Source organism: Haliaeetus albicilla, chromosome 15, assembly GCF_947461875.1.
Source record: "Haliaeetus albicilla chromosome 15, bHalAlb1.1, whole genome shotgun sequence".
In the NCBI taxonomy this organism is placed as follows: Eukaryota; Metazoa; Chordata; class Aves; order Accipitriformes; family Accipitridae; genus Haliaeetus; species Haliaeetus albicilla.
This window is the reverse complement of record NC_091497.1, coordinates 9,860,319-9,884,112: the sequence shown is the minus strand read 5'-3', so window position 1 is coordinate 9,884,112 and position 23,794 is coordinate 9,860,319. Positions and strand designations below refer to the sequence as shown.

Below are 23,794 nucleotides of genomic sequence, written 5' to 3'. Positions count from 1 at the left end.
AGATTCTTTTGAGTCACATGCTTTTGATATATTTTCAACATAATAGCTGAGCTAAAACTTGGGCAACCAAAAGTTGTCCCAGAAAGGAAGAGAAATCAGCAACTGAATAGAATCTCTGTGTTGCATTCTTATTTATAAGGAGAAAAGCTGTGCTTTTGTTTACAGGGAAGGAATGGAGACAAGGATGTCTACCTTCTTTATTGCTCTACACTTCTTTTTTTGTCAGTAATCCACTCTTTGTTGTGTGTTCAGGTCAGATATCAACAGTGGATTATACGTTTTTCTCAGTCTGTTTCTGGGTGCTTTACAATGTTATGGTTAGCTGACAGCTTAAGTTCTTTCCCAGATTATAACAGCATGATCCTTCTTCCTCTTGCCAGCACTTATCTGATCCCACCGTGGGGTGGTTCTAAAAGTAAGCTCAAGCTGCAGTGAAACTAACTCAGCAAGAAAAATCACAGACCTGATCGTTCACCTCTGGGAACAGGTTCTTGCATGTGCTAGTGCATGGAAACTGGTGGGTTTCTAGCCCCCACCCGGCAGACATGATGAGGAAATGACGGCAAGCAGTTCTGCCTTAAATCAGCTTAAATTGTGGAAATATGTCATTAAATATGCTTTACAGCAAAAATTAAAAGGGCAGTTTAATGTATCAGTGTTTGGGGCGGGGGGGGGATTAAGCTAATCTACAGGCTATGTTTCTTTTAACAGAAAGTGGAATAACTGGAATTCTAGGTGGACTGACCGGCAAAAAATTACCAAACTTACTTCATCATCTTAACAATGGGAATTGGTTTAGTTCAGAATTCTCTTCTGGAAAAGACTGATTTTATACTTTCATTTTAAAAACAGCATCTAGACAAACAATACAATAGTGAACTGCTACAATGAAATTGGGCCATAAATCTTGGGAATATGAATGCTTTAAAAAAAATTGAAAAGTATTTCCTTTTCTTAATGGGCCTAATTGGCAACATTCTGCCTCAATCCAAGTTCACACATTACTTTCAGTTCAAATTCATCTCTTCTAGATGGTATTTTTATATAAATCAGAATTGTTGATTATAAATCTCTTACAGCAAATTGAAAAAAAGATTACAAAATAATCACATGGGTAAATCGTTTCAAAGGACAGTAATTTATATGGGACATCTGACTCATAGGAAGAAATCAGATGAAAATTCAAAGAATGAAGAATTTGCTTACTTTTACCCAGTCTGATTTATGGGACTTTAGCCCTATTATAATTTTGTATTGATTACAAAACCTTTGCATAGGTTAATGATAAAGGTTAAAAGTTCCTCAATAGTGAAAAGGATTGAAAAGATGGATTTCTTCATTTAAAACAGGCATTATTGACAATGCTGATTCCAGCACCCTAGAGCATTGAAGTTAGAATGAACATGTCATCTAATGAACATGGATTTAGAAGCTATTGCGTGAGAAACCAATAAGAATAGAACTAATGAAGGTTACTGTGGTTCTCTCTACCTCAGACGAAAAATACAGTTATGTTTTAGTCTCTGTATGCAAAATAAAACCAAGACATCTAATCTTTTAGACATCTAATACTTTGCTATATGCTAAAACTGACCTACAAGTAAAAAAGTATACATTAACCATTTCAACAAATAATGTTATCTCTTTCTGATTCTTAAGAATGTGAAATAAATGGAAAAGTTTTGGTTTGTGACACCATTTGTTTGTGTTACATTAACTCATAAAAGCTTTGTTTTTTAAATGGAAATACTGAGTTCATTAGCGTATAATGTGAAACAAATGCCACTGTCAATTTTCAAATACTAGACTAGAGACTTAATGTCTGCTGCTCTTGTAGTTAAAATGACTTGCCAGACTTATGTTAAGATCATTGGTTGCACTCTATTCCTCATATATACAGATTTCATAAAATAGGTGCAGTTAAACATGATATGTAGGATTCATTTCCTAATACATGGTTAAGCATGCAAAATTCTCCTAGCTAATGCCATTAGGCAGACTTCTTAATTGCTTTCTAACAATAACAGTAATACTATTCCTTTGTTTGTAGGTGAGATTATTTGCATCTTGATATTCCCGGTGCATTTATAATTGCTATTTGTGTTGATTTGTGTATTATTACAATGATCATTAGAATATATGAAGTCAAAAAGGAGGATTTGGGATCAAATTATTTCCTCCAAATAAGTACCAATTACCTATTCCAGAAACTTTCTTCATAACAGTGTCTATGTTTAGTGCATAGACAGAGAATAAAAACTGACAACAGCTCAGTACACCGTGTTTCAAAGAGTTCTAATGTGCTATGGCATACTACATTATATGGACAGTGACATAGTTTTCCCTGGGGAAAGTGGTGAAACCTCCGTCTCTTAAGAGTAGAGCAGATAAAGCACAAGAAAGTTACTCTGAGAGATATATTTAACGGTGGCTTGATTATCACCACACTTCACATACGGACACAAAACCAGTCATTGATGATCTCCCTTTGTGGAGGCAAGCTAAATGTAAATTTGCAGTTGGCTTGGCCCTTAAGTGAGCATCATCTCCCTGTTCCACATCACCTTGTGGCATATAGGTCAGGTTCAGTCCTTTGGTGCTCATACTCAAGGTCCTTCCTGGGATCTGATACAGGTTTCCTGAGCTGATTTTCTCAGGAACAGCCATGAAAACCCACATGATTGCATTTCACTGAAAGAAATGACTGGCCAATTCCAGAGGTGAGACTTATAAGGACATAAAGAATTTGCTGCTAGAATTTATATCACAGTACAGAACCTTCCTATGATACTAAGCAATTCTCCAAATTTAAGTGATTTCTCTGGCTATGTCTATGTTGTCAAGTAACTTAGCTTGTGAGTTGTCCCGTGGTTTCAGTTCCCATTATCCACATTGCAAAAACGTTAGTTCACTCCGTGGCTCAGCGTTAAGGAAAACCATCTCCGTCCCTCCAAAACAAACCTCAGATTCCATGGATAATTCATTCCAAGGACTGCTTCCAAAAGGCAACACAAACCAGACGGCCAAAGGCTTGGATTTCTCTGCCCTACAAAGTCCCTCAACAGCAGGCTTTTTATTTTCAAAACACTTTCCCATGCCTGGATATCATATCCCAGAGCCTGTAATGTGCTCCTTCAGTTTCATGTTATAAAAACACCACCTGGTGGGTTGCAGCACAGCCCTCACAGTTTTTTTCAGGCACTTTGAACTAAAAACAAACAAACAAACTGATAACTGGGTCTTTGAGCCAAGGAGACCACTGTGTGTGTGTTAAAAGAGATGCAGGGCATTGTACTGTGTAGTAGAGATCTGTTTAGCAGTTTCTTCTAGGTATTGCTATCTCTGAGTACTCTAGACATAAGCCACTCAACACCACTTTGCCTGAAGGATCTCCTTCTGGGATGTGTATTTAGCTGTGTAAGTATAGCTGTAATGACTCTTTGCATACTTTAGCAGGAAACTTTTTCATGAGGTACTGGCTTCTCAGAGATGTTTGCACACATCGGACGTTCACTGTTTTCATGGCAATATGGCAGCCCTTCATCCTGCCCTTCAACACCAGATGCTGAAACCAAAAACGCTTAAAGGCAGGGGTTTAGATATAAAAGTGAAAATAGAAGACTACAGGTGAAACAAATATGAACTCAGTCAAAACCTCACTTTTTTTTTTTTTTTTTTTCCCCAGTTTTCCTACCTAGATTTTCTAAAATGTAATCCATTTGCCAGAGCTAAATTATTCGGTATTTAGTTTTGTTTTTCCACCAAAGTTATAAAGCATAATGACAGGGAATATTTTGGAAAATATTCACTGGTCACTCAGTGGTCAACCTGTTATGTGACTAAGTGTAGGATTTATCTGTCCAAATATCTACATCAGAGTACTCCATCTCCTTCTGCTTTTACTTATTTCTCTACTTCACTATAATGAGAACTCCAGTAGCTAACTGAGGGAGGGCAGGATTCGGTTGTCTAAACAGAAGTGCCAAAAGCCACTGGAGATGCTCTAGGATGTCCAAGACATCCTTAAAGGGTTTTATATGAATCAGGCTTCTTTTGGATGGGCAGCTGTGTGCTAAGTGCGACACCCCTGTCCCCTGCATCTAAAATGTCTGTAGACAGCTATGTTTAACCAACTGAACCCTAGCTGTAGATGTAGACCGTACAGATACAAAAAACTAAGTGGAATTAATCATGCCTTACGTGTCATCTGTTACTATCTTCTAAAGCTAACTACTTCATCATCAGCATAATGCTACTTTATGCTGCATTTGGGATGGTGCTCACACTTAAACTTATCACTTCTGACACAAACTGACCCATATAACCACTATAGCAAAGCAGATGAAATTCTGCTTTGCCAAAATATGAGCTCATCTGTGATTTTAAAAAAGCTGTACTGAATTGTTTTTAATGGATGTATTTTAAGGACTCTGGCCTTCATAGCTAAAAATGATCTCATACAACTGAGAAGGTGTAAGCACATTTTCAGTTTGTTGGGGTTTTTTATTATTATTTTGGCTTTTCATTGCTTTTGGTTTGGTTTCTTCTTGCATAAGGCAAAGTGGCTGTAGAAAAAGTAGCATGAATTTATGAGAATTATGAGAATCATTCACTGTACTTTATAAGGATAATAAATATGTATCCCTATGCTCCAAGGTACACATTAATCACTGAATGACAGAAGCTAGGCATCCCAATGGACTGATTATTTAAATTTTTCACTATATCTTATTGTTTCTCCCACCTCAAAAGCATCAGGCAATGGTCACAGGCAGACTCAAATAGTGAAACAGAGACATTACTGTTTTGGCAAAAATCTATTCATTTTGGTTTTGAACCTTCTTTTTCAACTTACCTTTACTGACAAGCTATTAGAATTGACAAAACCAGATACAATAATTTATGGCACCCCAATTAAGATTTTAGACCTCACAGAAAGACACGGGGGGATAGGAGTCAAAATCACTTTACAACATACAGTTTTAGCATCAGTGAAGCCTGTTTTCTTTGCTAATTCATTAATTTAATTGATAGGGCAGCCATTACATGTATGTTTATGTAACAATAAGTTCCACAATGCAAAAGCCTTTATTCATTCTAAATGAATAATGTTGACTCCTGTTCTTTTCTCATGAACCTTGTAGCAAATGGAACTTCACTGAAAGACAAGTTTAAAGTATTAAGAAATTCAGCTGAGTAACCTGATTTATAATTTAGATATGGCAAACCAATGTGCAATGCTAGATAATTTATTTTTCTTTAAAATTAAAGCCTAAAAATGCCAAAAGCTTCATTGGAAAAATGCTTGAAAATTTTGACACTCCTTTAGCCTCTGTGGATCAGCTGTTACTTTCTCCTTCATGAAATGAAAACTAAACTAAAGCAGAGATACATTTTTCACTAAGTTGATTCCTGGCTTAATTCACAGCAGAAATATCTCTTATATCACTGTTCATGTCTTCAACAGTGATGTAGTCAAAGAATGGCAAAGCAGTGGAGGTCCCTTCCCTCTCTACTCCTTGTTAGTGAAATCCAGTGGGGTTTTTTTGTTTGCTTGTTTGTTCCTGACTAATGCTGAATTGTGAAACATTTAATACTTACAGAATCAGAGAATCACAGAATTGTTGAGGTTGGAAGGCACCTCTGAGATCATCCATTACAATCCCCCTGCTCTTTTCTGTTTCACTTACTGTGCAATGGAGAGGGGAAAAGTTGTACCACATCATAAAAACACACAGTTTTCCTGAAGAGGGTGAATACATGCACTCCTATATCTGTACTAAAAGAAAGGCATATGTTCAAGCATTATATAGCATATGCTTTCCTTTTAGGGACATCCCTTAGCTTTTGCAAGTATAAGTGCACTCATAAAAACATGAAAATGGCCTCAAGAAATTAGTCCTTTGCCCGGTACCGTTCATAATATAGTTCTTCTTGGACATCTTTTTCTCCCCTCATTGAGACTTCATGGCCAACATCACATGAACTTCACATAGAAGAGTCTTTGAATAATAGTAGAGGTAGTCTATTGTTTCCACTTTTCTTTCTAAGCACTGGATACTCATAAGTGTTTTGTGATGCTTTTAAGATTAATGGTTTAATCACAGTAGCTGGGGAATGATCTGACATACATACACTGAATATTTTTTTCTCACATATAGCTACCGTTCTGTAAAGGAATATATACATTACTTAAAGTAGGAAATGCAAGTTTTCACAGCAACTACTACATATAAACTGAAGCATGTCTGAGGTATTAAAACACAGCTCTATGATCTAGTTAGTATAACTATGTTTTGAAACATTTTCATCATATTATGTAGTTAGGAATAAACCTGGCAAAAAAAATAGTAAAAGAATGGGAGGAGATATCCATTAGAAGCTTTAAAAGTTCCAGATGGAGAAAAATTGGCCAATCAAAAAAAAAAAAAAAGGTTTGGTAACTAATGTGTCATTTTAATTTATGGAATGACAATGCAAAGTAAATATTTTTTTTCTCTTCTTTTTGTTAAAATCAATGCATTTTTTAGAAGTTTAACTGCATGAAGTCATTATTGAGACCTCATTATTGTGAATTGCAGGAATGAAACTAATATTATGTCTTCCTCCATACTACAAAAATATGTTGATATTAGTCACTGTTGGTGTTTACTTGACACAGTAAGGAGATTGTCCTAGCTCTAACTAGCTGCAAATTCCTGAACCCATTGCTCTGATATCACTTTCCCTTCATTCCTCTTAATCATTATGCTATTCTTTTTGCTTTTGCCTACAAATTCTTCAGTTTGCTTTATCAGTTGCATCCAAATTTATCTTCTACTTCCCCAAAATATTATTGCTCCTTACTAACATCTATAAATTCATGGCCAACATGCCTATATGTCATCCTTTTCCAGGTATCACATTAGAGTAAATTTTATTTCCAACTTCATATTTCAACATTTATCTACAGCACATCAGGGTTTTTGTCTATTCATCTGACCATTATGTATTTCTTTAACCTTTCATAAAGCTTCTTCATGATCTTTCTTGTGCATTTTGGGACAGAACCAGTTATCAGTGCTTTTCTTCATAGCTCATGTGTTATAAGATACCAAAATTCAGCTTACGCATAATGATTGAAATAATTATTTGCCTTTCTAAGAAGAATTTTGCATACAACTTTACAGGAGTGTTGTCTTATAAAAGTCACATTCCACATTTTTTTCCTATCTGAAACACTGTTGCATCCTTACTCAAATTCTTCCTCATATTTGAGACTCATAGAAAATGCTTGTGCCATAAAAGCTGTATTTTGAATCTTCCAGAACATCATAAGAATAATGCACAGAGAGAAATCCAGTTCTTCCTCCTGTGTAAATCTTTGACAGGATTTATATCCAATGGGATTCCACAGCAGCTCATTTGGCAGTTTCATTTTCCCTTGAAGACCCACGTTAGTTCTGATATATGTTACTCATCCAATACAAGATAATACAGCAAGGTGTTTCAGGTTAGACTACACAAACACTTTCTGGTTTGGTTTCAAACTAGGCCATTATTAGAGGATGTTCCATTTAACATGTTTAAAATGCTTTAAGTCCCAGCATAGCCCTTGGTAGGCAAGCATCTACTGCTCAAAAATCATAGCCCATTTTTGTAATATTTTGACAATCTCAGTAGAAAAGCTCCATGTCAAATGAAAATCTTCCATGACTCTAAGTTTGACTTTTCAAATCAAGGTTAATGACTCTTGCTGAATACTGGAAGGAAATGGTATTACTGCTGTAGCTATTCTGGAGAACATAACAGGTCAGCTCTCAAGGCTGTCAGTACTATTATCTCTCACAAGCTTTAAATATCTTTAGAAGATATTTAAAAGCATTAGAAATACTCTGCAGCTGTTATACTATAATGAGATGCTGTAATATTTATCACAATGTTTGGTGAATTTTTTTTACTGATTAATTTTTTCTAAACCAGAGCAGGACAATACTTTAAATTGCAGCCACTGTGTTTCACAGCTGATGCTGGGAACAGGTATGTGATACTTGGCAGCTTCACTTTATATAGGTTCATGCAAACGTTATATTTGGATTTTAATTTCCAAGCAATTTATCTTCTGCTCTGCTGCAATTCTAGCTTTTCTTCAGAAGAAGAGACTCTGAATCTCAGCTGAAACTTCTGAATTTTACCATTTTCCAGTCAAAATATTAGCTCTAGTATGATTTTGATACTAAACAAGACATTTATCAGAGATCATTTGAAATATCTGGGGAACTTAAATGCCTTTTCTATAACATAATTCCAGCTTCTAGCATGTGAGGAAACTAAAACCAAACAAGTTTGCTTTTTGTTTTGGTCTGTTCTGCTACAAATGTTTGGATAGCTCTCATTGCAAGTTTGCTGTGAACTATGAAAGTTAAATTCATTTAGAAGAAAGGATCACTTCCATTACTGATTATGATATATGAAGGGTGACAGAAATGTTTAAATCCTGATGCATAATGGACAACAGAACCTACTTATTTAAATAGAAAGTATAGCTTTAGCTGTAGGAATTACATTTAAAGTTATACTTATTAGAACTACCTTAAAAAAAGCATAGCATTCTGGGGAAAAAAAAAAAAAAAAGCCAGTTCTGTTAAAATAGGCTATTTTTTAGGAGTGTTTTTCTGTTCAGTGATTTTTTCACAGGATCATGTCGAAACATATTTTTTGAACTTCTCATTTCAATAAAGTCAAAGTTGTGGCATAGACCTATGAGACTAAATAGGTGAAAGTTTTGCTGTATGTTTGCACTCCAATCCTGACACTATATTCATTTAACATCAGAGATTATATTAAATACTTTATGGCATTTTGATTGATCAAAGGAAAATATATTGGTAGGTTTGAACATTTTTTTAAAACACTCTTTTCATAGGAACTTCCAAAGTCTGCAGTTTTCATTTGAGGCTGGAAAGAAAAGAAAAAGAAAAAAAAAGAGATAACATTTTCCATAAAATGAAATCTATTTTTTTCCTATTGTCAATGAAGTTTTCACCAGAAATTAAACATGACACTCCAGTCAGTAATTAATATCTAGTCACATTGCCTTTAGATTCAGATCACATAACTGCAAGATCTAGGAATATTTTTCTTCTTATAATAGCTATCTTTTATAATAAGTGATATCCTGGATATTTAAGATAATGCCATATCTTTCACTACTGTGATAGTTTATCTGTAAATACACTGGGAAAAATATCCTTCATTATACCTATAGCATTTGGTGAACTGCTTTGTTGTGTAGGTTAGAGTTGAATTTTTCACTGTCAGTTGAAATGAGTCTTTTTGAATATGGGAAAACCTCACTAATGCTCTGGAGAAATGACCCAAACCATTTTGTTGTTGTTCTCCTTACAAAACTTCCCTGAAAAAACCACCTTGATATACCCCCTTTGATGATCCACCAAACATCCATTCAGTCAAATGTGGAGTGACTGATCTTTTTCTAGACAGGTTACTGAATGTGCATGATAAGAAGTTGTATTCCCTCCTTCTCAACATCTATTGTCACTCTTCCTCCTTGTACATCCACTTGCATTGTAGTCATAGAGCTAATTTTCACAAATTCCGGGCAAGAGCACTGGATCAATAAATCCACACAAAATAGCAGTATATCCTGCTATCTAACTACAGCAGCAAAGAAGACAAATTCATTCTAGCAGGTTTTCAGACAACATGATTGACTCTAGCTGACTCTTCCCTTAATGCATTTTTTTCAAAGCTACAGGAAGGAGATTTGAGTACATACAGCAAGTTCACAAAGAGCAGCTTTCAAGCTGCTTTTAGAGAAAAGAGTATTTTTAACACAAGCACCAAAAAAGTTGTTCCTTTTAAAAATGAGGATTCTCTGTAGCTTCTGTTAAACCAGCTTAACAAAGAGGATAACACCATGACTAAAATATTTATACTTCATCACAGTCCCTTTGAATAATAATAAAAAAAGAAAGAATCACTAGTTATCTTTCCTAATGATACAGAGAGGAAAGAAGTATCTAAACAATGAATAGTAATGCAGAAACTCAGACTGTAAAATCAATATGTCAGCTCAGTAGAGCTGAGCTTCTTTCTAATGCTGCTGTTCCAACAGTAGAGTTTACCTTCTGAATTATATATGTATTGACCTAATTACATAAATATTGACTTTGCTTTATATGAAGCCTTTTTCAGTCTCAGTGTAATTACAATGTCAATATTTGTTGCATGTAATAACACTGAATTTAGACTTGTTAATTTTGATTGATAGTGGCATGCCACAAGTTATTATATGGGATAAGACAGTTAGTCTAGAAGTATGCATAGCAAATATAAGCAGCTGACAATGCTACCAAATCTGAATGTGTCTCCGAGACCTTCTGTTTCCGATTGTTTAACCAGGCAGGGGAAATGTAATGGGTGATTACATCTTTGTTCCATACAAAGCACTGTTTTGAGATGGAGAAATATTTACCCTTATCCAAAAAAGTAAAAATATTCAGCCGGGAACTCAGTAAAAGAGTTCCTGTTTAAAGTTAGCTTTACCATATTGCCTTACAATGTTGTAAATTCTGTTTAAATTGTGCCAAAATGGAGGTTTTATATAGCAACAAGTATACTTTGCTGCATACCTTCCATCAGGTATACCTTATTTTGGAATGATACTGGGACCCAGACACAAACCATTTCACATTAAATTATTTCCCTTTTTCTTCAAATCCAAGAAAGATGTGAGCAGTGGACTTTTAGGTACTGGTGGGACTTGCAAAACTGTTCATTTCAGTCTGCAAATGTTTGTTGAGATATACTTCTACAAGAACAACCTTGTTCAGAGCTGGCAGACCTCTGAACTACTTTCAACGATGAATAGCCATATAGTACAGTGTATGTTTCTAGATGCAGTTATAAAGGATTTTGAATTTGGCAGTAACATGAGAATTAGAAACTAAACTGTGACAGTCTGTGTGCTGAGGATATTTAAATTTGTTCTAGCTATAACATGTTGCCAGTAGTGACAAGGCATGCATCATAGTGTATTTTCTTATTTGTCTCAGCAGGGATGCCAGACAAGACGAACCTCAGTGACGTAAAGCAAATTCATCAAACCAACGATGGCAGCACTTTAGACACAACTGGAGCAGGATGTACAACAATGGTTGATTAGATGACATTTATGTGATTAGTTTGGTAACACTATTTCTCAGTCTTTGGTAACTGTTTAGCTCTGGCTTGATATGTGTCTCATTGTCATCTGTTTATCCCCACTCACAAGCCTGGAATAAGGGATCTGGTGGATATAGCAATGTTTATGATAGCTTGTATAATATCAGCTTCTCTGATCTTAGGCCTGAATATTAACAAAGTTGTTTGTGTAATATTTTTCCTGTGTGTTTTTTTAACACCTGTATAGTCACACAAAATCATGTTTCCTTTTATAATATTCTGTGTTAAAAATAAGTTGACTATGATACTATTTCTCTTAAAAGCAATTTGGAAAAACGAGATCACAGAATCACTGACTTGTGGAAGTGGCCCCTGGAGATAATCTAGACCAACCCTGTGCTCAGAGCAGAGTCAACTAGAGCAAGCTGCCCAAGGCCAAGTCCTGTTGGTTTTTGAACATCTCCAGGGATGGTCTCTCTACAGCCTCTCTGGGCAACCTGTTCCAGTACTTGAACACTTATAGCAAAAAAGTTTTTTCTTACATTTAAATGTTATCTATTGTATTTCAGTTTGTAGCCATTGCCTCTTGTCCTGTTACCGCACCACTGACAAGAGTTTGGCTCCATCTTTACTCCCCTTATCAGGTATTTATACACTTTTATAAGATCCCCTCTGCATCTTCTCCTCTCCAGGCCAAACACTCCCAGCTGTCTCTGCTTCTCTTCGTATAAAACTTGTTCCTGTCCCTCAAAAATCTTCATGGCCCTTTGCAGGACTCTATCCAGTATGTCCATGTCTCTGTTGTCCTTGGGAGCCCAGACCTAGACACAGCACTGTAGGTACGGTCTCGCCAGTGCTGAGCAGAGGGGGAGGATCATCTCCTTTGACCTACTGGCAACAGTTTTCCTAATTCAGCCCAGGAGGACTTTGGTTGTCTTTTCTGCTAGGGCACATTGGTGGCTCATGTTCAGCTTGTGTCCCTCAGGACCCCCAAGTCCTTCTCTTCAAAGCTGTTTCCAGCCAGCATGCACCAGCATGTACTGGTGCATGGAATTATTCCTGCCCAGGTGGAGGACTTGGTATTTCCCTTTCTTGGACTTAATGAGGTTCCTATCAAGCCATTTCTTCAGTCTGTCAGGGTCCCTCTGAATTGCAGAACTCCCTGGTGTATCAGCTACTCCTCCCATTTTTGTATCTTCTGTGAGAACTTGCTGAGAGTGCACTCTGTTGCATCATTCAGGACATTAATGAAGAAATCAAACAGTATCAACCCCTGGGGTAAACCAGGAGTAACTGATCTCCGTGTGGACTTTGTGCTGCTATTCACAACCCTACATGTAACTGATTGCAACTGATGGAACAGTTGCTCAGCGCTTTATGAGTTTTGTATTTAAAGTCCTGCCTTCTGGGACATGATCCCTGTAAAACAGAAATTATTGAATTTGCCCTTCTGTCTTTCTTCAAAAAGGAAAAAAGTCCACAGTGTAAACTCAGCTAATTTTAGTAGGAATTACTTTTCATAGTTCAGATAAACTACATATTAGATACTGTACATGTATATGCAAATATACATATAACTGCATTTTATCTAGAGATAACAGCAAGGTTAGGATTCAATGTTGGATTAAGGTACCTTAATCTATATGTCTACATACAGATATTTACATATGTGCTCTATATGTATTACATATGTGCTCTGTATCTCTAAGCTGTCACTGCAGTCACTGGAAATACAGGGTAACATTCAACTGCCAGTTAAGATGCTGTAAAAAACCCCACTTGGTGTCCAGCTACTGCTCTGAAGGGCCTGAGGTCCTTCTGTGGGCAAGGGACCGGAGCCCTTTGGCAACACAGTCAATGAAGCCCAGTGCATTAGTCAGCTCATATGAAGACAGACGCCTAAGAAAGCAACTCAGTTGCCCAAAAGTAAGTGTCTGGTGCCACCTAAGATTTCTTGGAGTATTCAAGACATCTTCACGGGGACTGGCATATATGATGCAGGACTTATGGGAAATTCCAGAGGCATCCTTAAATGGGAGCCATCCAGAGTGGCAGCTGGTAGCTAAGTGGGATATCCTTGTGTATCTCAAACAGATCTAGATATGCATATGTAGGCCCATGAATCATACACCAAGTCTCCATCACTAATATCAGGAGCTTATAGACCTAGTTGAAGTGATGACACATGAATGCAAATCTGAATCACAACAGGAATCCCAGCTCAAGTTCTTATGCTTTATAAGATGAGGCAAGCTAAAGTGTTCCACAGTACTAATGGTACGTTATATATTACTGTTATAAGATTTGATTATCCTGCCATGACTAATTCCCATGTCATTTTAACCAGAAAGTATTTAAGAGTATTTTGTAGTTATTTCGCCTATACAGTCATTTACAAGAGAAAAAGAAAAACAGTACAGTATTGTATGCACTCATACTGTACCTAGAACTATTCCTAGACTGTAAAAAAGTTCATTTTATATGAGACTAATGTAAAGAAACATATGTAAATATTTTTATTCCCAAACGCATGCATTAGTCATTAATGCACACAGTATAGCATACCGGTAAACAGATAGAAAATTTACAAAGGCAAGCGAACATTTCTAAGAGCAATTCCATGCCCAGATAAACATCGTTAATAGGCATGTGTGCCAGTGTGTACATTTTACTTGACCTCTTTTTTCTTTTGCAGGTTTTGGAAACCAGTCTTTCAAATTCACTTGTCCTCTTGTCTCAGCATACACTCAAATTATGACATCAGTAATTCAGGGAAAGAAAATCTGATTTCATTCTTTTACTTTTTCATGCCACCTCAAATCAGTAATCAATCTAGTCTGGCAAAACTTTTTTTTAACAATGACCAGTATCAGTCACTTCAAGGAAACAGATTAAAGCTTTGAACAGGAGATTCAGAATTGGAGAAAAAATTCTACCAATACTCATTACTTAGAATTTTATTTATATCCTGAAGTACTTTGTTTCCATTCCTCACTTTCGTACGTTGTTCAAGACCTTACTGATGGCACCAGGTAGTCAAGGAGGTAATAGTTTATTCTATAGCACCTTGGAAACACAAGCCCCATTTTCAAATAATGATAATAATTAGGTCCTAAGGCCTCTTCAGGTATATGTTAATTACTAGTCTGTGTTACTCTTCAGTTTTTTCATGGGCTTTTCCTCTTATCTTCTACACTGCACCTATACAAAATCATTTCTAAGATTCCTTCTGGAGTGGAAAATTAGGTCTCTCCTTCCCAGACACATATCAACAAACTAGTAGCAATATAAATACAATAATGGCAGGTCTGGAGACCCCTCACTGGCCCCTTGGCCATTAGACCTCAGTCACCCTCCTGTCCCATCTATCTCTAGGCATCACCACGCACTCCACGTCATTGCTTAGACTCATACATATGCCAGGCATCACAGTTCTTTCATCATATCTACCATGCTATAAAGAAATAGTCTTGTTTCTTGAAGAACTATAAAAAAATCATTAAAATGGCTCAGAGCAAGGAGAAGGAAGCCAAGCTGCTTGGCAATCTGTCTCAAGGTTACCTTGCAAGGGAAGTACCCTTGTAAGAAACTGTGGGAATATGGCAGGATGTTGAAGTGTAGCTCCAAGTTTAGCAACTGGAAAAAAAAAACCAACCTTGTGATGTTGCCTGTGTTAAAGCTAACAATGAAATGAGGAATAGCACTGAGGAGAAAAATGCAAAGTATATTAGAGAAGCCAGGAGGAGAAAGAGAAAAAAAGGCTAAACTGGAGATCATGACAATACAGTGTAAAAACAACTGTATCCACATAAAATGGTGGACCTTATGCAGTGTGTATGTGAGCCACTCGGGGTCAGTTGCTTTGGGATGCAGAAGCTTTTCCCAACAGCCAGTCATGTAGGCAGCACAGGGCTGCCACTGAGCTCCCCAGGTGACCTGAGAAATGGCACCTAGGTCTTGGTTGCTCTGAGTACTTTAATTTGCTTTTACTGAGACACTTTTAACAGTCTAAAACTTCTCTGTATCTCCCAAAACCTTTGGTGAATGAGATTTTTGTTTTGTTTTGCTTTCTTTTGAATAAACTTCTCATGCATTACAGCTGATACGGTTTAAAGTAGGAATGTTTTACTCAACATGTACCATTTTTCAGACAGACACTCATTCAAATGCTGTTCATACTAAAATTGCAATGGACATCACTATTAAAGTTGTGTAACTGGTCTCAGTACAATTTTAAAAAAGCAGCAACTGTAGGGTAAGAGAGCTTTGTAGGGAACAATTTCTTAGCGGACAGTGTAGTTACTTGTAAAACTGTAGCCATGTAACAGGTTATCTTTGTCTTTTTCTCTTTCTATAGATAGATAGATACACATATACATCATTTATTTCTCTACACCTCTGTTTTTATACGTTTACTAAGATCATATTCTTGTTCAGATTATAACAGGGCTTAGATTAACCTATCAAAGATTTCAGATTAACCTTCATATTTCCATAGAATCTTCTCAGCACCATGAATTAAAATAAGTGGTTGAAGCTATCTCTGCTTAGGTTTTTTTTTTAAGTTCAGTTCTACTCTGAAATAATTGTGTAAACATGAATCTTATTCAGCAAATGATGCTTTTTTCTATGTGGTCTGATTCACAACTGATTATAATAGGAATAAAAAAAAATGTTGTTTCTAACTACTTTAGACTAAAAAGCTAATGTAGCTCTAGTAAAACCCAGATTCTCCTCTTGCAAGTCTCAGCAAGTTATTAATAAAGTTCTAACTCCTAATTCTTTCTTCGTGGTGATGCATGAACAAAAAATCTGGCTTGACAGATTTTGCCAGACAAAATTTGCATGTCTGGCAGTTGGAAACTTTATCTTTTACTTTATTTTGGAACTTATAAATGTGAAATGCTAGAGACAATATACCTGGTACCCCGTGAAGCTCTTTTACCAGCTCACACTGAAGAAGAATAACACGCTGAGCGTCTGTGGCTGGGATGACTCAGTCGATGCATCTCATCCCCCCTTACAGCGCAGAGGGCTGTGCAAGGATCACCTGCTGTGCGTGCCTAATTTCGGTGTCACAACTAAGTGTCTCCAGGTTTGTCAGGCAGCCCAAATCAATTGTTAGTCTCTTGAATTTAAGTCACATGGAGGTTTTTCTCAGTGGCAGTTTCTGATTTTCCTCCTTCTCTCAGTGTCGCTCTCTCTCCCGTTTGTGCTGGTACAAGAGTTTACAGGACCATGCAGTGAAACTGCTCCAGGTATTTCTGACCCAAAGGATCTCCTTGATCCAGTTCACCTTGCAAGGTGAACATTCCTAACCTTGTGTCCACTTGCAATAAATGTGTGACTAAACTGCCACGAGCACTATGGCCGCCCCGTCCATTGTACCAGTGCTGTTGTCTCTGGTGAAACTATGCAACCTGTAGCCTTGAAGCTGACTAAAAAGAGTTATAGGAGTGTTTATTTCTTTTTAATTTCGGGAAGAAAGCCAGGGAGAGACACCATTTTTGGTGAATAAAGCCTGTACGCCAGCTAACCCTTTCTAAAAGCAGAACTGAGCATGCACAGTACTGAGGGGGCTGAGCGGTTCTGGAAGAGACAAGTAGAGAAGTTGCTGCAGGAGCAAGCAGAGGTGAAGGCAGCACAGGCCTGTCTAGCCAAACGTGGCCTGGGAAAGTCCTGGGCCGGAGGGGAACGGAGTTAGTTACTGCTGCGGAATTTACTTACTGACAACAGCTCACATCTAATGAACCATTAACACCGATCGTGCTAGCAAAAGAGGGTACGAGCAGTAGAGGCTGTTATCACCCATGAGACCTCTGCTCAGGGGGAAGATGGGCACTGTTGAAGCTGAGAACGGTAAGAGAGCCCTGTAAACCACCTCTTCCAGTGGCAGAGATTGGACCCCTTTCCTTCATGGATGGACTTTGCTAAGAGGAACAGCTGGAGTACTAGGCTGGTCAATACACTGAAATGGACTGGGAGAGTAATGAGTGCCTGCCTTAGCCACCATGCATGACTTTGCAAGCGTACTTTGAAGTCCTTCAAAGATTTCCCAGTTTTGCCAAACTGGTAGGTTATTTACGCTTTCTTTCTACCTTGACCTTGTTAAAGTCCTACTTAAGTAAACTCTTTTTATGTAACTTACTGCTCTCTAGCAGGCAAATGTTGTTCGCTGGGCACACAGACAGTCAAATGAGTTTTCCATTCTCCTGCGTGGGTGTTTACCTGCACTTGCCCATGGGTTTAATGAAGAGTGTTATAAATTGAATCTGGACCTTTTTGCTTGGAATCTGTTTCTGCCAGGATCAATATTGCTATAAACAACATGAGTGCTTAAACCATTTCCTCCTATTTCACCACTAAATTTTATTCCTGCCCCAGTTTCCAAAGTATCCTCCTCGGTTAGTTTTGCATTTGGATGACCATCTTTGCTTCTTTTGCTCATGAAACCTATATGACAGCTTTTGGTGTACAAATCACCGTTCAGTACTCACACAAATGCTCTCTGATGTGTTTTTCTTAGACATTTTTTTCTCCTTCCAGCAATAATGGATGCCACACATACAGAGATGGAACACATCTAATCCCACGGATTTACTGCATTTAGAATGAAGCCTTTCAGACACCACATGCGTGACAGCAGAAGGTACAAAGGCTAACAACACTATCAATAAAGAGCAAGAGAAAGAATTCTAGATTGCTTTAGTCTCTTTTCATGCCAAATTTTAAAATTAAGATGAAGATAAGAAAAGTTTGGAAAATAAACATACTGTATTGAGAAAATTGTGATTTAACTCTACAAAATCTTTTCATTTTTTTGCGAAAATTTGAGTGTGAAGACAAGGGTCCTCCAATAACAGTGTTGTACAAGTTATTTATGACAAAGCTGTAAATCACACAAAAGCCATCTACTTCTATGTTTCTGGAAAATTACTGGAATTTCAGATCATACTATTTGAGAGTTTATAATCCCATGAATATACTTGCTAATTTGACCAATGTGTAATAATGTAAAATTGAAGAATGAAGAAAACAGACCATGTCAAATTCTGTGGTTTACCAAGGAAATGCAGATGATATTTGCTTTTGTCTACTGACATTTTCTCTTCAGTCTTCTGTTAATTTAATATAAAAGCTTGAAGCCAAATTCACTGATTGTCACTTAATAAAATCAAAGCCAAAACAAGACAAAGACAAAAAAAAAAAAAAAAAAAAAAAAAAGGGAGAACATTACATTAGTCCAATAGTTAGAAATCTGTGATGGAAGTCCTGAGAAATTTCATTCCTATTCCCTAAGTGGTTTATGTATTTTAAATGTATTGTTCCCAGATAAAGTAATGACACAGTCCAGAGAGAAGACAGTAAGCTTTCGGATTGTCTGTGAGTAAACCTCACTGTCTGTGAGCTCTGTTGGTCAAGCAGCTTTTTTGTTATGTCCCTCTCAAAGATGTTGTTGTCCCCCTAGTGTCTGCTCCCAAGTTGCCAAGTTTACAGCCTAGCAATTTGCAGAAACACATTAGGGTCCAAATTGCTGTGGCAAGGACAAACACTCATATCACTGCTGAAAAGGCAGCAGTCTTCAGGAGAGAAGAGCCAAGACCAGTAACAGTTTCCCTGGTCCTGGTGGAAACTCTCTGCTAATGGGAATCAGAATTCTGAGTGCTGAAATTCTAGCCAAGTACCACTTTCGGCAGAAGTGAGAAAAATAAAATTGTGTGCTAACTTACATTAGTATATATAAACATGCATCTATACATAAACAGACATGTACTAATATATCAGCTAAGGATCACCAACACAAGCTTTTTTTTTCCCTGTCTTTTTTTTTTTAATTATTTATTTTTTTAACAGATGTGGTTTCTTTTCCTTTAAGTCATAGGAGGATTTTGGAAAAACATCTTTCTGTATTAAAAAAAAAAGGTGACATACAACTGACTGAATAGCCAGGAAAGAAAGACAATATAAACTTTTACTTTCACATTTTGATCTCTAAAGAAATAAGCATACTTCATAACTATCTCTATCAGGTGTCCATGTACCAATCTTCAATGAGAAATACTGGGTATTTGTGCATTAAAACATCTGGTTTCAAAGACCATAATTTAACTCTGAAAAAGAGCCAATGTCATCAATATCCATTGTTCTTATTTTTCCCAGTTAAACTTAAACTACACTGGGCCAAAGAAGTAATTAACATGAAAACAATGTTACCTTAAATGTTTTCTAAATCCCTGCATAACTATAAACTCTGTCTAGTTCTCTGGCAATGCGGATAAAAGCACAGAGGTATAACCACTGACAAGTATGGATATAGTTCATCCCCACAACTGCATAATCATTTTGTTGTCTCTCTCAAATTATACCCTATTGTTCCTCTTGCATGCTGATTTTATTTAATATTCTGTTATTTGTCAATTTTAGCATTTTATTTCTAATCTGACTGTTGATTTGTAGAGCAGATCTGTTTTTTTCTAGGTTTGTTCATGGCCTACTGAAGGGGAATCCCAATGTTATTCAGGTCTGTAGACACTACTTCAAAAATTTGTGCTTAAAAAATTATTAATATGAAGGAAGGCCAATCCAGATATCAGGTACAGGATATTATCGCTGGTATGCAAAATTCAGCCTTTGCTTCCAGACACATACTTTTCATTTGGCATCTGTTGCTAATTTTAACAGACTTCAGACCAGAAATTAGAAGAATCCACTAAATTCATAAAACTGTGAATTTCTTCATTAGATTTTCTGAAAAGGCAAGTGGAAAAAACAACAAAACCCAAAACCCAAGCTTCATGCTTTTCAGATAGGTCTGGATATGTTTAGGGAAGTAATTATGTGATTTGTGTTGCCTGAGATAGTGGGCAACTGCATTTCATGAATCAGGAGGTCCCTCCCAGTTCTGTGTTCGTAACTGCTTTTCACTCCATGATGCAGCATCCATTTTGCAATTTCTGATTCTCCTACAATGACTGCCACAAGATATTTTATTACTCATAAGTGTTAAAAAAACCCATCATTAAATAGGTATCGAACCCTCGAAGGCAGATTAAGGCTGAGGAATTCCAATGAGTTCAGATACTTTTCAGTCTCAAATGGAAAATAACATTTATTCATCCACTGCTAAGTGGCTAGATAGGTTACACTCTCCGTATATCCATCATACACATCTTTGTAGGCAGCAATGTTTGGCATTTTTGTTTATATACACTATCTTCTTCATCACAGTCGTCTTTTCCACTTTCCCTCTACTTTTATTTATTAGGGTGATAAGACATATCTTATCAGAGACCCTACCATACAGAAGGACAAATTTACTTCTATGATATGCCAGCCTTTTCCAGGGAATTTAGCCCAATTACCACAGAAGCTAGATAAACCAAGGAACTGATAAGGTGCTTATGAGACGTTTCAGTTTTAGACTGGTTCTACAATTTTAGGCAAATTGACAGGAACACCGTTTGCTTTATTTGCTAGCTTTTTGCTGGAGTATATTGAAGAACGCTGCAGTTTTAGGCGTGTTGTGACTCGTACATTTGATTGGCAGTTTCAGCAACAAGGCTAAGGTTTGAACAAGCAGAAGCTGAACTGCACCAACCTCTATCACTGATTCTTCCAAAATGGAGCTGAAGACGATGCTTTGACAGGGCAATGTCAGGAAGCCTGCAGTGCTGCGGCGGGTGTTGTTTGTTCAGTGTCTAGATAAAAGACGTTAGATTCTTGCACTGTCACTCTGACACATTTCAGGAACAAAAATGGCTTGTAGAAAAGACCCATAAATCTATCAAATGTTAAGGCAAAATTAAATCTACATTTCATGAAGGTTAGTAATTATCATTTCTCAAACATGGCTAGATGGTTTAAATAAAATGTTCTTGAGCATTTGTGATCTACGGCGCGTTGTATTGAAATAGCTTTACATCAAATCTTGACACTGGCTTTTCACCAAATTATATCTTTGCTATATGACGTATGAACATAGTGTCTCTCAAATGGTGAGGTTAAAAACAAAACTCTTGCTTGCAGACCTAGCTCTGCCCTTTATTTCTCTATCCTTCAGGCTGTATCTCATTTATTCAAAAAGCTTCAAAACAGTGAGTCTCTGAATGAAATTGAATTTTCCAAATTCAAATATCCCATCTAAATGTTGCCTTACCCTTTATGACACAGTAAGTACATTGTGAGATGTTACATTCTCTCTTTCATAGCAAGAATCAAACAACTCGAAATAGAAAATCCATAGCACAGTGTAAACAATGGCCAGTTTCTTGTGCAGAGAATCTCTAGTAGATAAAAATTCCTAAAAGACTCCATCTTATCCCCTCCAAAAGAAGAAACTATCAGAGGTTCAGTCCTTGGTGCCATACTAGTGCACGGCCCAGGTTTAGATGATGAAAAGTCTTATTTAGGAAATTACTCCAATCAAGCATCCAGGAGGCCACACAGAATGTTATAGCAGATTTTTTTCCCACAAATTGAAAATGGTTGTACCAATAACTTGCAACACCTTCTATAAAGACCTATTAATTTCAGGAAGTATGAAGTTACTAAAATGTTACCTGTGGGATCTGGGATTTTACTTAACTGATTAAGTCTTTAGAGCTAAGTATGTAATACTTGGTGGTTCCTCCTGTGGAAAGACTGAAAATGTGTTATTTGTGCCTCTGTGCTGGAGATCATATTTAATCCCTAACACTGTGTGTAGTCAATACTCAGGATTTGTACCATACCTCCTGATCTGTTTTATATTTCATGTTTTAATTAAAACTTTGAAAGTGTGCTAAGGCTTGTCTCTATCTTTGCATGTTAATTTACATTTATGTTAGGACATTGTGAATGACTGCCCATTTTAGATTGTCAGAATATTCCCCTACTCCCAGCTACAACTAAAAGTTTTTTTCAAAATAAAAATAACTTTAAAAAACTTTATCCACTGCTTCATTTGAAAATGACTTCATAAATAACTTACAGTTCTCATTGTAATAACTTACAGGATCATTGTAAAAAGTTTCTAGCTTCCAGGCCTATGTGCACTAGATCGTACTACTCTAAATCTTTCTAGATATTATTAAATCCAGCCTTCCTCCAGTGCATGAGGTGTGGCCCAGCTCACTTTGAACCTTCTGTCTGTTCTGTCAGCAGTGATACAAACTGTCAAAGGCATATAAGTTTCCACCGGCACATCTGAAGAATGAATGAGTGAAAAGATCCATAGTCACAAATAAGAAATGTCAGCTGATAGGTTTTTTTCTGTCTTCTCTTCTTTTTCTCAAAGAGTTAGTAATACCTTAGCCAACAGTGACGTAAAGAAAAAAATATGTCAGCCTCTAGCATTGAAGAAATGCCTCATTCTATGATAATGAACTCAAAAAAGATGGGGCAGGAGAACTATGTAAGAGGTTTTAATTCTCCTGGCTAATCTTCATCATAAAAACCAGAAACAACCATGAATGAAAGTAAGTCTATGTATCTCCAGCTGCATGCAGCAGGAGACTTCTACAAACTGCAGCATGTCACATTCACAAGCAAATCACTAAGACCGTACCAGACGAGGTAAGCATAGATCTAGGCATTCTTCTAATGTGTTTTCTCCGGTTGCTAAGTCTTAATTTAAAAGATGCAATCATAATACAGAAGGAATTATCTGATAAATGTAAGACACTAAACGCAGATACTGATATTCTGCTGTAACCTCAAGGACTCACCTGTTGCACTTCTGCAAGTGCTGACAGCTATAAGTTCCCAGATAAAGGAAACGATGATTTATTCTGAATAACACTTCTTCCCCAAGACTATACAGAAAAAGTAGCATCATTTGAGATCAAATTACATATTTTGTCATTGATTCTAGAAGTAACAGCAGTCCCTGCTTCCCTTGCAGTGAACTTCTAGTGTAGAGATTCAAGCCTTTGTCATCTGTTCTGTCAAAAAACATCAGCAAGAAAACAAACCTGACTAAATTCTATGAGGTTTTCATCAAAAAACTAAGTAGTATATTGAAATCTATTAGTATCTTGGAAGACAAGTACCATTCACTGGACAAAAACTTTGAGCTATTGAACAAAAACTTTGAGAAATCAATTCTAAAAGGAAAAGTCATAATTCTTTTCCACCAAATATCAAAAAAAGTGGTTTGGACTTTTTTTAGGATGCATGTATACTCAAAGGAAGCATACAGTTCACGGAAAACTACCACAATAAACCTTGTATTTTGAAATCTTTGAATGAATAGCTAGTCAGAGACCTTGCTGGGAATGTAAAATAAGTTGAGCTTGTAGGCAGAAGTGATAGAAGTTATCTCACCTAAGCTTAGTCTTCTAAAAGAAAAGTGTTTGGTCCAAGCCTGTCCAGACACTCGCTTAGTCATCTGTGAGACGTTTGCAGTACATCTCCTTTTAATATAAGCTTCTATGACAGTAAAAATGAATTGCCCTCTGGAGATGCATGTCTTCCTCAACTCTCTGTAAAAAAGAGCTTAGGTGACTAGATTACATAAGGTACCTAAGTTTTTAGATAGCAAATAACAAGACTCATCCCCACCTCAGGTGTCCAGCAGGAGTGAGAGAAGCAACATTGCCTTAATCCACGCTTTCCTTCGACTAAAGGAATTCTAAATACAGTTATGATT

At 36.8% G+C, this 23,794-nt stretch overlaps 1 protein-coding gene across 1 annotated transcript in view; it reads left to right on the top strand.

Moving 5' to 3' along the window:
- The window catches only part of GPC5 (glypican 5), a 729,332-nt gene extending 718,115 nt beyond the window's left edge, over window positions 1–11,217 (top strand). Inside the window, 2 exon segments of the mRNA XM_069802336.1 lie at window positions 11,058–11,177; window positions 11,180–11,217. Coding sequence (XP_069658437.1) covers window positions 11,058–11,177; window positions 11,180–11,217 — 158 coding nt within the window.
- Window positions 11,218–23,794: the final 12,577 nt, after the last annotated feature.